This window comes from Carya illinoinensis, chromosome 5 (assembly GCF_018687715.1).
Source record: "Carya illinoinensis cultivar Pawnee chromosome 5, C.illinoinensisPawnee_v1, whole genome shotgun sequence".
Classification (NCBI taxonomy): domain Eukaryota; kingdom Viridiplantae; phylum Streptophyta; class Magnoliopsida; order Fagales; family Juglandaceae; genus Carya; species Carya illinoinensis.
The window spans coordinates 5,973,649-5,989,139 of NC_056756.1; the positions used below are offsets into that span (position 1 = coordinate 5,973,649).

A 15,491-nucleotide genomic window follows, 5' to 3' on the forward strand; every position below is an offset into this window, starting at 1 on the left:
CCGGCCACCATCTCTTCACAGCTTCTTCCCCTACCTCTTGCCGACCAAAACCACCCATTTCCGGCCTCGATCCGTTGCCGGAGCAGCTCCCAAGAGCTCAACTCCGTTCAGCCCCTTTTTGGCCTTCGACTGCCATTTCCACCACCACCCACGGCCAAAACTCATTTCCCTTAGCTTCAAAAATATCCTTAGACCATTCCCTATCAATCCCGAGCTTTGATTTGTCCCCGTTCAAAAGTGGGTATTTTACAACCTACGGCCACAGTGAAAAGCAAAACGGTCACCGTAAGCACCACCAAAAAGTTTAATTTTGGGAGAATGAAAAAAGCGGTGAGTGAGAAAACGTGAGAAATGAATACCGGGTATCGTAGATCGATCGTCGTGGCTTTTGCAGGTGAGCAATCTTCTGGTTAGTAAAAAGTTCAGACTTTTCGGTGGGGTGGAGTGGATCTTGAAGCTTTGGCAGAGAGCTGAGTTCGTGAGCTTCAGAGAGAGAGAGAGATATGAGAGAAGAGAGAGACAAAGAGAAGAAGAATCGAGAAAAATAGAAAAGTAGAAAGAAAAATATAAAGCAGCCAACCTTCTGACACAGTTACTAAAGACCAAAATATCCTTATATAAACAGACACAAAGGAAGAAAACAAAAGGTTAAAAAAGTAACTATATAATAAAAACGGAACGTAACAATTTACTGCTCATTCCTGTAGAATACTGTAGAAGCGCGATAAACGCTTAATATTATAGATAGATATATTGAAGTCTTTGTCAATTAAGTAACCAATCAAAATAAAACCGAACATTCTTTTTGGATTCAAAATCATCTATGACTGAATGTGTATTCAATTTTGCAATTCACTTTGGATGGATAACGTCATAAGCTATTCAGAAATACTGATATGAAATTCTAAAACTTAAAGAAAAATTATTGAGGTTTTGAAGACATCAATCAAACATTTCTTGGACACTACAATATAATAATCATAGAGACTCTTTAACTTTGGAAAAAGGAAAACAAATCAGGACAAAATAGAACTGTTAAGGATAAATATAGGTCGAGGAGTTAAAAAAGAGAACAAAACATGATCGCTGTATACTCAAACAGAGATAACTCCAACATCATTAATTTATTCTTGGTCACTGTCATTTCAAGTATTTAATATATGATATTATAAAAAAAAATTAAAATCATATCAACAAATTTCATATATTTTAATTTAACAAAATATTATTACTTACAACTCGTTACAACTCAATCCAAACTTAACCCAATCTTGCCTTAACAAATGTCAATTGAAAGACCAAAAAAAAAAAAAAAAAAGTAGAATAAGACACTTTTTTAAGGACACTACGATCGAGTGGAGAACAATTAACAGTTCATCAAATGTTACATCCCGAGTGATGATCGATCCAAGGAAATATGCTACGAACATTCTTGTCAGGCCCATTTGTCCACTAGTCTTGAATTGTTTTAAATTTTTCAACAACTATATTAAATTGAAACTAATAATGATTAAAAATAAAAATTTCTGTATAATCTAACCAGGTAGCTGGATGCAATCTGAAGCAGCATCCCAAAAATTAGAATCACTTCTTACCATTTGAAGCAAAATACTGTTGAATAGTCAATACCAATTTTGAAGTGAACAGCGATCATATTATGTGTTTTGTCTGTTCTTCACGAACGCAATGAGTGCTGATGTGAGAAGTTGTGAACTAATTAATTTGGCCTACAAAATATTTTATATATTTTCATATATTTTTATTTAATTTTTATTAAATTAATTAAATTGTTCTATTTATTATTTATATATTACATATTTATTATAAAAAATAAAAATAAAATAAAAATAAATATAATTTGTGGTGTATAGAGATATAAATAGAGTTTTTCTTCCTAAGTTCCTGACATATAACATCAATGGCTTTTACTGAACCCAAGAAGGAAAGAGAGAAGAAACCCACCATCTTTGACGATGGTGTAAGACTGAGCATTTTTTCCATCTTTGATTGGAAAACAACGAAGAATTTAAGCAAAATACAGCCAAGAAAAAGGTTCCACCGTAGAAGGCAGTCTCAGGACAGTGGATAATTGAGTTTTATTTTTATATAAGTAGGTAGGTAATATTAGCATAATCCTGCTCTGATTATAATATATAATTTATGATTAGGGAAAAAAATAACGAAAAAGATCATTAGCTAATTCAACCAGGCTGAATTATTACATAGATGAGTTCGATAATCGACCAGTAATTAATGCTATATTATTACTGGTTGAAAATGAAACCGGCCAATACCTCGGTGCTCTGTCTCTCAGAGTCAGAGCTCGCCCCGATTGATGAGAGAAACAATCCTCTGGAGCAAAGCTCTGGCATTTTCACAAGCTGGATTCTTCAAATGGAACACATGGCCCTCCCCTGCTGATTCGAACACCTTCACAACACCTCCCTACCCACTCTTCCCTAATATCTCGCGGTAATACCAACCCCTATCTTTATACAAATCCTTCTCTGCAACACAAATCAGCACTTTCCCTGTCCCTAAGCTTCCCAGTTTCGGATCCGAAGCGGGGTTTATATACGGGTCATCGCTCCCACTTGTCGCCGGGTAAACGAAACGCCACAAATCCTCGATTTTTGCTTTCTTCTCAGCCCGCGCTGTTTCGTTACCGACCGGTTCTTGGCCCCATAACTTTGGATGCACTAAAACAATTCCTTCTAGCTTAACACCAGCGTGCAATCCTTCTGCGCCCACCCTCAATCCCATGTGGTGGGCAATATTAGCCCCAGCACTGTCCCCGGCAAGAAACACTCTTTCAAAATCAGCATGGCTTTTCAACCATTCGTCGGGCCCCTTCTCATCAGCATGTGACTCGACCCATTTAAGCACAGCCCATGAATCATCATAAGCAACAGGAAGAGGGTGTTCTGGGGCTCTCCTGTAGTCTACAGAGACAGCAACGACACTGGCTTCGGACACGACGGAGTTAAGGTACCTGTGGTACTGTGGAGAGAAAGCAGTTTCGATGCAAAAGCCACCACCATGGAAGTAAATAAGAACGGGAAGCTTTTTTTGGGTCTGGATGGTGGCTTTGGGGATGTAAATCCTGACAGCTACGCCCGTTTCGGGTGAGATAACGACATCTTTCGATTCAACGCCGGTTTGGGGATCAAGGGATGGGGATACGACCTCCGTGCCTATAACAACATTGGTATTGATTTGATCAATCTTTAAATTTATCTTTAAATTTGATTAATATCAATATTTTTTAAATTTATCTATTTTATTTAAATTCAATTTTCATATTGAATTAATCATTCATTCTCTATATAATAATAGAATATTATTAAATTAATAATTTTTTAAATTTAATTTATTTTATCACATTTTGTAATTCTACTAATTAAATATTAATAATAATTATATTCTAATTAAATTAATATTAAAATAAGTATTATTAAATTTTAATAATAATTATATTCTAATTAAATTAATATTAGAAAATGTATTATTAAATGTTAATAATAATTATATTATATTAAATTAAGATCATTATCTTACACAAGAACAAAGAATAAGAATATTGAGTGCCTATAAGCATGATGAAAATCTGCAAGAGATTAAGACAGAAGATGGTCAACCTATAGAAGATGCTATTAATACTCTAATATTTATATTAACAAAACATTTTGTAGGTGATCCTTCCCAATTTAAAGAAAGAACTAGTGATTTATTAATCAATTTAAGATGTCCTAGATTATCTGATTTTAGATAGTATAAAGATATCTTTCTAACTAAAGTTATGATCAGAGATGATTGCCAACAACCATACTGGAAGAAAAAGTTCATAGCCGGACTTCCATATTACTTCACCCAAAAGGTACGAGAATCTTTAGTAAAATCAGATGGTACTATTGATTTTATTAATCTTACATATGAAGATATAATATCTTCTATTAATAGAACTGGTCTGATTATGTGTAATGATATAAGATTAAAAAAGTAAATGCAAAAAGAAAAAAAATTTGCTATAAAAGAATTAGGTACCTTTTGTGAACAGTTTGGTTATTATCCATTATTAGCTCCTTCTACAAGACACAAAAAAGGAAAAAGAATTTATAAAACTTATCCAACTAAGAAAAGAAGTTATAAAAAACCTTATAAAAAACCCAATGAAAAATCCATATATAAGAAACCAGTAAAGAATACAAAAAAGTTTAATAAAAAGAAAAAACAAATTGTATGTTATAAATGTGGAAAGGTTGGACATTATGCATCAAATTGTAAGGTTAAAAAAGAAATTAATGAATTAGATATACCTGAAGAAGTAAAAGAAAAATTATTAAATATCTTTATACAATCAAGTGAAGAAGATGAAATTTATTCAGAAGAAGATGAAATTTACCGATTAAAAGAATCAAGTTTTTCAGAATAATCTTCTGATAACGAGTCACAAGAAGATGAAATTCATGTTTGTAATTGTTTAGATAAAAATAATTGTATCTGTAATAAAACTATTAACGTATTATCGTCACATAAAAAAATTATATTAGAATTAATAGATAAAATTAATAATCCACAAGAAAGAAAAGAATATTCAAAAAAATTAAAAGATACTTTTAGTAATCCCAAGACTTTTGAACCCAATTCAACCCCCTCGTCATATGATTTTCTAGAAATAGTAAATAGATTTCAATCAGAAAAATAAAATATTACTTTAAAGGATTTACATTAAGAAATTAATGAAATAAAGAAAGAAATTTGAAATTTGAAAGCTTCTAACACCAAAGAATTAATTAAATATTAATAATAATTATATTCTAATTAAATTAATATTAAAATAAGTATTATTAAATGTTAATAATAATTATATTCTAATTAAATTAATATTAGAAAATGTATTATTAAATGTTAATAATAATTATATTATATTAAATTAATATTACAAAAAATTATTATTAAATGTTAATAGTAATTATATTCTAATTAAATTAATATTAAAAAAAGTATTATTAAATGTTAATATCAATTATATTCTAATTAAATTAATATTAAAAAAATTATTATTAAATGTTAATAGTACTTATATTCTAATTAAATTAATATTAAAAAAGCTATTGTTAAATGTTAATAATAATTATATTATATTTAATTAATATTAAAAAAGATTATTAAATGTTACTAATAATTATATTCTAAATGTTAAATATTAATTATATTCTAATTAATTTAATTTATTTGTTTGGAATGAGAAATTAATATTTTAATGTTTGATGAATGAATAGTGGTCTTCAATCTTTAACCAACCACTATAGCAAAAGTCTAAATTATTTTAGATTTGCCCAATCCAATCTAAATGATCTTTGAGTCAAATTATATAAAATTTGGCCAAACATACCATTTAGCTAAGCCAATCTAGATGCCCTAAGTCGCTCTATACGGCCATCTTTGTAGATCTTAAAAAATGGAGAGTAGTGATGTGCTACTTCATTGCTGCTTACATCCATGGCAGGAGAAGAGGAAGAAGACGAAGAAGCTGCAGATGCACTGATTTGGAGATTGGACTTTCTTTTGGTTTCTCTGGTTTATGAAAGAGAAAAACCAAGGTTAATATAGAGCAGACCATTGGCGTAAGAGTTTTGCTATATATAACACAGTCGCATACTAATCTGTGTACCAATACTGATTCATTCATATTTAAAATTTAAATTAACATTATTTTTAATAAAATATACTTTTTGACCAATCACATCACATTGGTACATAGATTAATACACAATCATGCTTGCAACTATATTTTTCCTTGGTTTAAAACACACTAAGAGCATCCCATCGGCTTATACAAAACACTTTTCATCTTCAAATTTAAAGGATCTGTTTCGTAAATCTCCTACATCGAATTAGTCAAGCGCTTTTCATATAAGTAACTTCAATTTTTTTTTTTTTTTTCTAAAGATAAAAAGTTTTGTAGTAAGTGCATGTGCATTGTTTATTATAATTTCGGTTGCCTCTCTCCCGCATTTCTTCATTTATTTTCTCTCTCATGTCTCATCACTTCTCTGCTTCTTTACTCTTTCTCTACCGCGTCTCATCTTTTCTCCATTCTTCTTCTAGTTTTTCTTTCTTCTTTCGCTTCTTCTTCCCTCTCCCGTGTCTCTTCCTTCTTTCTCTTATTCTAGTTTTTTTTTTCTTGTTCTCTCTTCTTCTTCCCTCCTTCTCTCCCGCAGCTCTGCTTCTTCCCTTTTCACTTTCTTCTCTCTAGCATGCACCGCAACAGCTTCTCAGAAGGGAAAAGTTTCAACAACACGGTAAAATTCAAAACCCTAACTTTGATTGTATTATTGATTTTGTTGTTTGTATTTGATTTTGTTGATGCATTTTGGATTTGTTTGGTGACTATTTACTCTGGTTTTAAGGCTTATGGATACTCATTCCTGATTTACTCTGATTTGTTTGGTGACAATTTACCCTTTAAGATCAGCAAGACCCATAGTATATAAATCTTCAATTTTTGCACAATTCCTGACCAAGAGCTTTTCAAGTGGTATTGCACACCCATCTATCCTCTTTTCTTCTTCATCGTCTTTGTTTGTGAATTTCTCTGTGAATTTCTTTGAGGCTTACAGTAATGGCAGTTGCTTGTACAACTTGTGATTTGGCTTTGGCTTGTTGATCCTGTTTTGTTCTCCGATGTGGGTCTTGCAAAAGACTGGAGAAACTAGTTTATGAGGAAGATGTTGAAACTGATTTGGCATACGTATTTTCATTGCCATGTGAAATTGTCAAAATGTAGGGTTGTTTTTGGGTTTTAAATGTTGAACTTTAAAAACCAAAATTCTAGATTTATTGAAGATAAAAATAAGCTTTATGAGAAAGATGATTTCAGAATTCACATGATAATCTTCTTTTGTTATATTTTGTTGGTGATTGAATTCAACAGATTTACTAGACTCTTAGTGGTAGTGCATGCATGGCCTATAACATTCTGATATGGAGGGGAAAGATCAAATGCATCAAACTTAGTTTTTTCTTTTATGGGCATTTTTCAGTCTTCATTCAATGTGAAACATGATCATGCTAGCTAGTAAATTAATGTAGCCACATCTTTCTCGTGATCTCTTTTTCCTTTCTACTAATACTTGACTACTTTATATTTACTAATTAAAGTAAAAAAGGTTTGAGGAGCAAAGTGGGAAATTTAGGATGAACCAATATCATATATATATTTGTTTCTAATTGTTATTTTGTAGGACTGTTGGGCTGTTATTATGCATGTAGATGCACACAAGTGATTGTTAGAGTTAGAATGTTGTCACAAATCTGATGTTGTCGATGCTATTGTCACATGTAAATGTTGGGTTGTTATTTTATTATATGCTGTTGGGTTGTGATTTTCTCATATGTTATTTTATTATATTTTGAGATTATTATATAATAGATATGAGATTATTATGGATTGTATATATGAAATTTTTATTTACATGAGATTTTGCCATCTATATATATATATAATTATTATATTATAGATTGTTAGATTATGAATATGAAAAGAAATATGATTATTAGAGGTTATTGAACATTAGAAAAATAAAATAAAAAAGTAATTAAAAATTATAAAATAATAATATTTTATTATTATAGAGAATGTGATGGCTAATCCAATGTAGATTTTAAGAGTTAAGTGATTAGCTAAAAAATAAAAAATTACATATTCTTCAAATTTTGAAGATTAGGATAGCCAATCTAATGCCAGTGCTCTAATAATACATGCGGTCACTTTTGTATATTCTTTATATATTTTATTAATTAATTACTTTTATATATTTTTTATGCATTTTATTAATCTAATGCCAGTGCTCTAATAATACATGCGGTCACTTTTGTATACTCTTTATATATTTTATTAATTAATTACTTTTATATATTTTTTATACATTTTATTAATATAATTGATTGGATTAATTTTTTTAATATACAATTAATTATATTCTTAAAATGTATAAAAGAATACATAAAATAATTGCTGGTTAAATTTGTAACGAAGAAAAGTATCACCGAGGGAGTTAGAGAGAGAGAGATTCATTTTTCACCCTTCAAATGTTATGCGGAACGTTTAGGATAAAGAAAAATCTTCTTGTCATCTTCACACTTCACACACCATACTTATTTTAATTTTTTTTTCATTTCTTCTATAATAAATATATAGTGTGTGGATGATAAATAGAATAATTTAATTAGTTTAATAAGAATAAAATAAAATAAAAAATAAAAAAATATAATATAATATTTTAATATATAAAGTATGTGGTGTGGAATTATGTGTAGCATTTCTCTTAAGATACAAGATTGCCATTTAGCTTTCAACATTCATGTCGTGTGTCAGCAGTGTCATAAATGGAATTGGCAAAACAATGAAGGGATGTAAACATGGTTATACACGTATCATTAATTTTTAAATAAAATACAGCTACCTGAGAAAAAGTTACCACCATAGAAGCCCTATCAGCTAAATGGAATTGGTAATGTTTCACTGTTCACACGTCCGTCTGATTATTGTCGGGACTCATCTAATCTTATTCTATTTAAACGGCAATGCCAAGAGCGAGCCTTCCCTGTGCTTTTGTCATTGACGTTGAAATATTTATAATTATAAGTTGGTGGATATAATATATTCTATCAAAAATTTTATTTACAGTTATTTTTATGTATTTTTTTATACACTTCATTGATATAATTAGTTAAATATTAAAAAAATTTATATATCCAATCATTTTAGTGGAGTGCGAAGGAGGTAAACAGTGGCTATATCGCATTACTCATATTCTACCATCTTATATAAATCTAGTAAAAAATATAATAATTATTTTTATTATTATAATATTATATATTGAGATATTTTCAGAATCCTACTCTTATAATATATCATATAAGATTAGGGAAAAATAACAAAGAAAAATCCTCGGTGGATCGCAAAAGCCAAGCTAATTCAATCTGTGCAGTCCTTACATGGCATTAAGTTATTCGTTGTCCTTTTATTATAGGCAATGTCACATAATCTATATAGAGCAAACAGTACCACCAATGGAAGGGATGTAACGATGTTTACATATATTATTTGGCTACGCCTAACTTATTTCTGGAGGCCTAGCAATCAAAGTGTAACCAGCCACAAGTAAGGATAAGAGAAATAAGAGTAGGGGTAAGGAAAAGGAGACCCAGGCCGGGAAGAAGGTGGAGATGGAATGATGGGACGCCAACCTTTCTATACAATCCTACACACGCACGTACTAACAGGGTCAGGCTACATTTAAGGATCAAATATAAGCATACTCTAACAAATACGTACGAATACATAGCAAACATAATGATATGGCATAAGGCTATGCCGAGGGATCCATCGTTCCCATGTAGCAAATTAGCCTTGGACGATAAAGGATGCAAACTTGTTCACCAAATCAACGGCATTTTCAGAATCTGGCTTCATAAGATGGAAAACATGATCCTCTCCTTGATGCTCCACAACCTCCACACTCCCACCCCACCTGCTCTTCTTCAATTCCTCGTAATAGGATCCGGCTACGCCTTCTTAAATGGTCATTTTCAGCAAAAAATATCAGCATCCTCTCGCACCCCAGCCTACTCAGATCCTTTGCGGGCGGTTTCAGCCTCGGATCCTCCAACCCACCACTCGTTGGGAACATATACAACCACATCTCATCATCCTCCGTGACACCAAAGTACGGGTGCACCAAAATGCCCCAATAACCTTCAAGCCCGGTAGCCCTATAGATCCGACCCGAACGACCAGCGTGTGAGTAACGTTCCCGCCCCCACTATCTCCACCGACGAAGACCCGGTTAAGATCTGCATGTTCATTCAACCATGGCTCCTGCCCGTTTCCATTCGCATGAGATGCAATCCATTGGAGCCGTGCCCACTAGCCCTCATAACAAGCGGGTGGGGGCCGCTCCGGGAAAAGCCCATACTCAACGAGATGGCGATGACATTGGCTTTAGCAGCCAAGGAGGCTACGTGCTTGTGGTACATCGGAGAGAAGGCGGACTCGAAAGCAGAAGGCAACGCCATGGATGTAGAAGAGTACCGGAAGTTTCCGAGTAGTGTCAGTGATCCGGGGTAGGAACATTCGGGCGGATACGGGAGGTTTATTTGAAATAACTACGTCCTTGGATTGGACCCCAGTAGTTAGGTCGTTGAAGGGTGGGATTTTATGCGTCGGGATGAATTTTTCGATCCGACCATCTCTGTGTACCCGGAAGAAACGAAATTCATGGGTTATTTCATTGCCAACCGACTCCATTTGAAGGAAGAGGATGACAAAGATTTATACACTTCTCTCAATGGGAGAGGTTGGCTTTGTTAATGCTTGTGGGCAGAATGAAGAGAAGGAACGGCATTTATAAGATGGAATGAAAATAAAATAGAAATATACTAATCCGCACAAATAAACTAGAGAAGGGAGTTTTTTTTTTTTTTTTTCTTTCAATAGAGAAGGAAGTGCTGTTGTGTGAAGTTGTGAATCTAATTAATTTGGCCCGTTTGTGTCTCGTCATTTTCCCGACGTATAAGATGACATAAATGCCTTTTACTGACCCCCAAAAAGGAAAGAGAGAAGAAACCACCAACTTTGACGATGGTGTAAGAGTCAGTAAGACTCGGCATTTTTTCCACGTTTGATTGGTAAACAATGAAGAATTTAAGCAAAATACAGCCAAGAAAAAGGTTCCACCGTAGAAGTCGGTCTCAGTACAGTGGATAATTGAGTTTTATTTTTTTGTAAGTAGATAGATAATATTAGCATAATACTGCTCTTATTATAATATATGATTTATGATTAGGGAAAAAAATAACAAAAAAGATCCTTAGTTGATCGCAATAGTAAAGCTAATTCAACCAGGCTGAATTATTACATAGATGAGTTCGATAATCGACCAGTAATTAATGCTATATTATTACTGGTTGAAAATGAAACCGGCCAATACCTCTGTCCTCTGTCTCTCAGAGTCAGAGCTCGCCCTGATTGATGAGAGAAACAATCCTCTGGAGCAAAGCTTTGGCATTTTCACAAGCTGGATTCAACAAATGGAACACATGGTCCTCCCCCGCCGATTCCAACAACTTCACAACACCTCCCCACCCACTCTTCCCTAATATCTCGCGGTAATACCAACCCCTATCTTTCAACAAATCCTTCTCTGCAACACAAATCAGCACTTTGCCTGTCCCTAAGCTTCCCAGTTTCGGATCCGAAGCGGGGTTTATATACCGGTCATCGCTCCCACTTGTCGCCGGGTAAACGAAACGCCACAAATCATCGATTTTTGCTCTCATCTCAGCCTCAGCAGTTTCGCTACCGACCGGTTCTTTGCCCCAGAAATATGGATGCACTAAAACAATTCCTTCAAGCTTAACACCAGCGTGCAATCCTTCTGCGCCCACCCTCAATCCCATATGGTGGGCAATATTAGCCCCAGCACTGTCCCCGGCAAGAAACACTCTTTCAAAATCAGCATGGCTTTTCAACCATTCGTCGGGCCCCTTCTCATCAGCATGTGACTCGACCCATTTAAGCACAGCCCATGAATCATCATAAGCAACAGGAAGAGGGTGTTCTGGGGCTCTCCTGTAGTCTACAGAGACAGCAACGACACTGGCTTCGGACACGACGGAGTTAAGGTACCTGTGGTATTGTGGAGAGAAAGCAGTTTCGACGCAAAAGCCACCACCATGGAAGTAAACAAGAACGGGAAGCTTTTTTTGGGTCTGGATGGTGGCTTTGGGGATGTAAATCCTGACAGCTACGCCCGTTTCGGGTGAGATAACGACATCTTTGGATTCAACGCCAGTTTGGGGATCAAGGGATGGGGATACGACCTCCGTGCCTATAAATCGCTCTATACGACCATCTTTGTAGATCTTAAGAAATGGGGAGTGGTCATGGGCTATTTCACTGCTGCTTACATCCATGGCAGGAGAAGAGGAAGAAGACGAAGAAGCTGCAGATGCTCTGATTTGGAGACTGGACTTTCTTTTGGTTTCTCTGGTCTATGAAAGAGAAAACCCAAGGTTAATATAGAGCGGACCATTGGCGTAAAGTACAGTACATACAGTCTTGCATGCTCCTCGTACATTTCAATTATATGGATTAATTTCTTTAATGTATAATTAATTTTATTATTAAAATATATAAAAAAATACATAAAAATAATTACATATCAAAATTTTAATAAAAAAAGTATTACCGAGGGAGTTAGAGAGAGAGAGAGATTCATTTTCCACCCTTCAAATGTTCTGCGGAACGTTTAGGGTAAAAGATTGCCATCTAGCTTTCAACATTCATGTCGTGGATCAGCAGTGTCATAAATGCATTTGGTAAAACAAAGAAGGGCTGTGAAAATGGTTATACACGTATCATTAATTTTTAAATGAAACCGAGAAAAAGATTAAAAAAAAAAAACCGAGAAAAAGTTTCCACCATAGAAGCCCTATCAGCAAAATGGATTTGGTAATCACACGTCCGTCTGATCATTGTCGGGACTCATCTAATCTCATTCTATTCAAACGGCAATGCCAAGAGCGAGCATTCCGTATGCTTTTGTAGTTGACGTTGGTGGATATAATATATCCTATCAAAAATTATATGTAAAGTTATTTTTATATATTTTTTAATATATTTTATTGATATGATTAATTGAGTCTTAACAAAAATTGACACAATTAATCATTTTAGTAGAATATACAAGAAGTACACAATGACTGTATAGAGGATTACTCTTATCTACCATCTTATATAAATTGAATCGAAAATATAATTATTATTATTATATTATATGTTCGGATATTTTCAGAATCCTACTCTTATAATATATGATATATGATTAGGAAAAAATAACAAGGAAAAACCCTCTGTGGATCGCAAAAGCCAAGCTAATTCAATCCATGCACTCCTTACATGGCATTGAGTTATTCGTTGTCCTTTTATTGTAGACGATGTCACATAATCTGTATAGAGCAAACAATACCACCAATGGAAGGGATGTAATGATGTTTACATATATTATCGAGCTGCTCCTAACTTATCACTGGAGCCTAGCATCAAAAAGTAGCCGGCCACAAGTAAGGGTAAGAGAAAAGATAATAGGGGTAAGAGAAAAGAGATCCATGAAAGGAGACCGAAGCGAGCACGGGAAGAAAGTGGACGTAGAATGATGGGACACCAACCTTTCTAATACAATCCTACACACGCACACATGGTTAAGCTGTATTTAAGGATCCAATATAAAAATAGACAAAGATCACAACAAGACCCTCTAACTCTGACATAATGCATAGCTAGGCCTTCTGTCCCTGACAAAATGCATAAAAGGTGGTTGCACTCACCAACTTGTCACAAGAAATACTATATAGAAGAGTCACGCCGCATTAATTGCGACAACATGGTATCCTATATAGAAGATGCCATAACTCAATATACAGAAGATAGCCTCGTCATGGGATATAAAAGTTGAACTCTACGTTAGAATGTTTTTTCTTAAGTTCTTTGTAATATAAGATTTCCTCTAAGGATCAATAAATTGACTTAGGCATCAAGGTGTTTCATCAATCCCGAACCCTCATCTTTCTTGTGTTGCAGGTAATCAAGCGTGGTGTCAGTGTGTGAAACAATGAAACATATCGTCAACAACCAACATCCGTCATTATAAGAAAAATGAATATTTATGATAAGTTATTTACAACAAAAATGATTATTTGTAATGATAATTCATAATATCTTTATTTTAACTAAAAATAACTCACCTCAAATAAGCAATTTATTTATGATGCGTCTACTTGCCCTCACTGATATAGTATCATGATTTTGTTGTTATAATCCCTTAACGAAAAGCAAATGCTTTTTGGAAAGTTGTTTTTCCTTTGTTTTTGTCAACTCCATTATATTATTAGTACGTGCATACTATAATGAATCGTAGCTTTGCCATTCTCTTAAAATGAAATATAGCTAGCTAACCCAATTATATGTGCGTACGTATTTTGCATACAACGAATCAAGACCGCATATTATTTAGAATAAATCCATCGTGCCATTCCAAATTCCAATGTGATCGTGTGACGGGTTTGGCTTACCTCCAGTTTATCATTAACATGACATTTTCTGTTTTAATAATTTAATATTAACACAGTCACACATATATTCTTTTTAACAAACGGTAGAGATTCAAATTCAGTTTTAAATTTTATTTTTCAAGCATATATCGGCTTACTTGAGGAATATATACACGTGTATATATAATTCATTATTTTATAAGCATAATTATAAAATATTATAAAAATATTGTGATTTTATATAAGTATAATTGATTAGAGTTGTATAAGATCAGCCAAATAGTCATAGTCTTCTGGACATTTAATTCTATTTTGTAAAATATTGTTACTGCAATAAAAAAATATTTATCTAACTTTACAATTGTGAGTAAAATATTCTAATATATTATTTTATTTTTCTTTATTTTTTATTTATTGAACTCTGTTTTTTTTTTAAATGACAAACTAATCCAGTTTAGCACTAGCTCCACTTAATTTTTAATCGGTCTCTAGTTGAGTTTGAATATGAAAATATCTTATTCAAGTTGAGCTTGAACATTTAAAAAAGCTTTATTTGAGTTCAAGTTGATCTTTAATTTGATTTTTTAATAATCGAGCCAAGTTTGGCCAGGCACGACTCAACTCGAACTCGATTTGATTACAATACTATCTAGTACAAACTTGAAACACTATCAAAAGAATTTATAATTTAATATCACCTTTAAAAATAATGATAATGTGTACAAATTCATAGCTTTATATTTAAAATGAAAATTTGTGTTAGTATATAATTTTAATAACTGGAAATATCATGTCAAATTCTTAAAATATCAATATTTTTATAATATATTTTACAATTATGCTCATAAAATAGTGAGTTACATATACTCACATATATTCCTTCTTTGCAGTAATCTTGCTGGTGGGATTTTTGCGATTTATTTGTGATTGCCATAGATATTTTGTTCAACTTGTTTGTCAAAACAAAAGTTATGGCAGATGCTTGAAAAATAGAGTTTTAAAACCCATGAATTTGTAATGAATTATATATATATACATGTATATATTCGTTAAGGGAGCCTATGCTTGAAAAATAAAATTTAAAATTGAATTTAAATCTCTACCGTTTGTTGAAAAAGAATATACGTGTTAATATTGAGTTATTAGAATAAGAGATTTCCGGTTAATGATAAACTGGAAGTAAGCCGAACCCTCATGTGACCATACCATTTGACCGTTTATTAAAACTTTATTTATTTATTTATTCTTTACTTAAGAATAAAGAATAATTAAAAAATAATTTTTAGTCTATTAATATATTTTTTATTTTTTAAAAAAATTTAAATACATTAAAAAGATATGAAAAAAAAAAAAAAAAAAAAACTTCAAAATGC

General features: G+C 32.7%; 2 protein-coding genes and 1 pseudogene across 2 annotated transcripts; all 3 read right to left on the reverse strand.

Annotated features, from left to right (window-relative positions):
- Positions 1-192: 192 nt before the first annotated feature.
- On the reverse strand, positions 193-6,488 carry LOC122310014 (probable carboxylesterase 13). The gene is made up of 5 exons (XM_043123904.1): positions 6,466-6,488; positions 5,499-5,577; positions 2,295-3,225; positions 360-483; positions 193-253 (listed from the first exon to the last, which is right to left on the reverse strand). The coding sequence occupies exons 1-3, from the start codon at positions 6,486-6,488 to the stop codon at positions 2,446-2,448; spliced, it is 882 nt and encodes a 293-aa protein (XP_042979838.1). The 3' UTR covers positions 193-253; positions 360-483; positions 2,295-2,445.
- Positions 6,489-9,004: 2,516 nt separating this feature from the next.
- LOC122311681 lies at positions 9,005-10,670 on the reverse strand (annotated as a pseudogene).
- A 139-nt stretch (positions 10,671-10,809) lies between these two features.
- LOC122311680 (probable carboxylesterase 12) lies at positions 10,810-12,302 on the reverse strand. Its single transcript, XM_043126317.1, has 2 exons — positions 12,258-12,302; positions 10,810-12,060 (listed from the first exon to the last, which is right to left on the reverse strand). The coding sequence occupies exons 1-2, from the start codon at positions 12,285-12,287 to the stop codon at positions 11,020-11,022; spliced, it is 1,071 nt and encodes a 356-aa protein (XP_042982251.1). The 5' UTR covers positions 12,288-12,302; the 3' UTR covers positions 10,810-11,019.
- Positions 12,303-15,491: the final 3,189 nt, after the last annotated feature.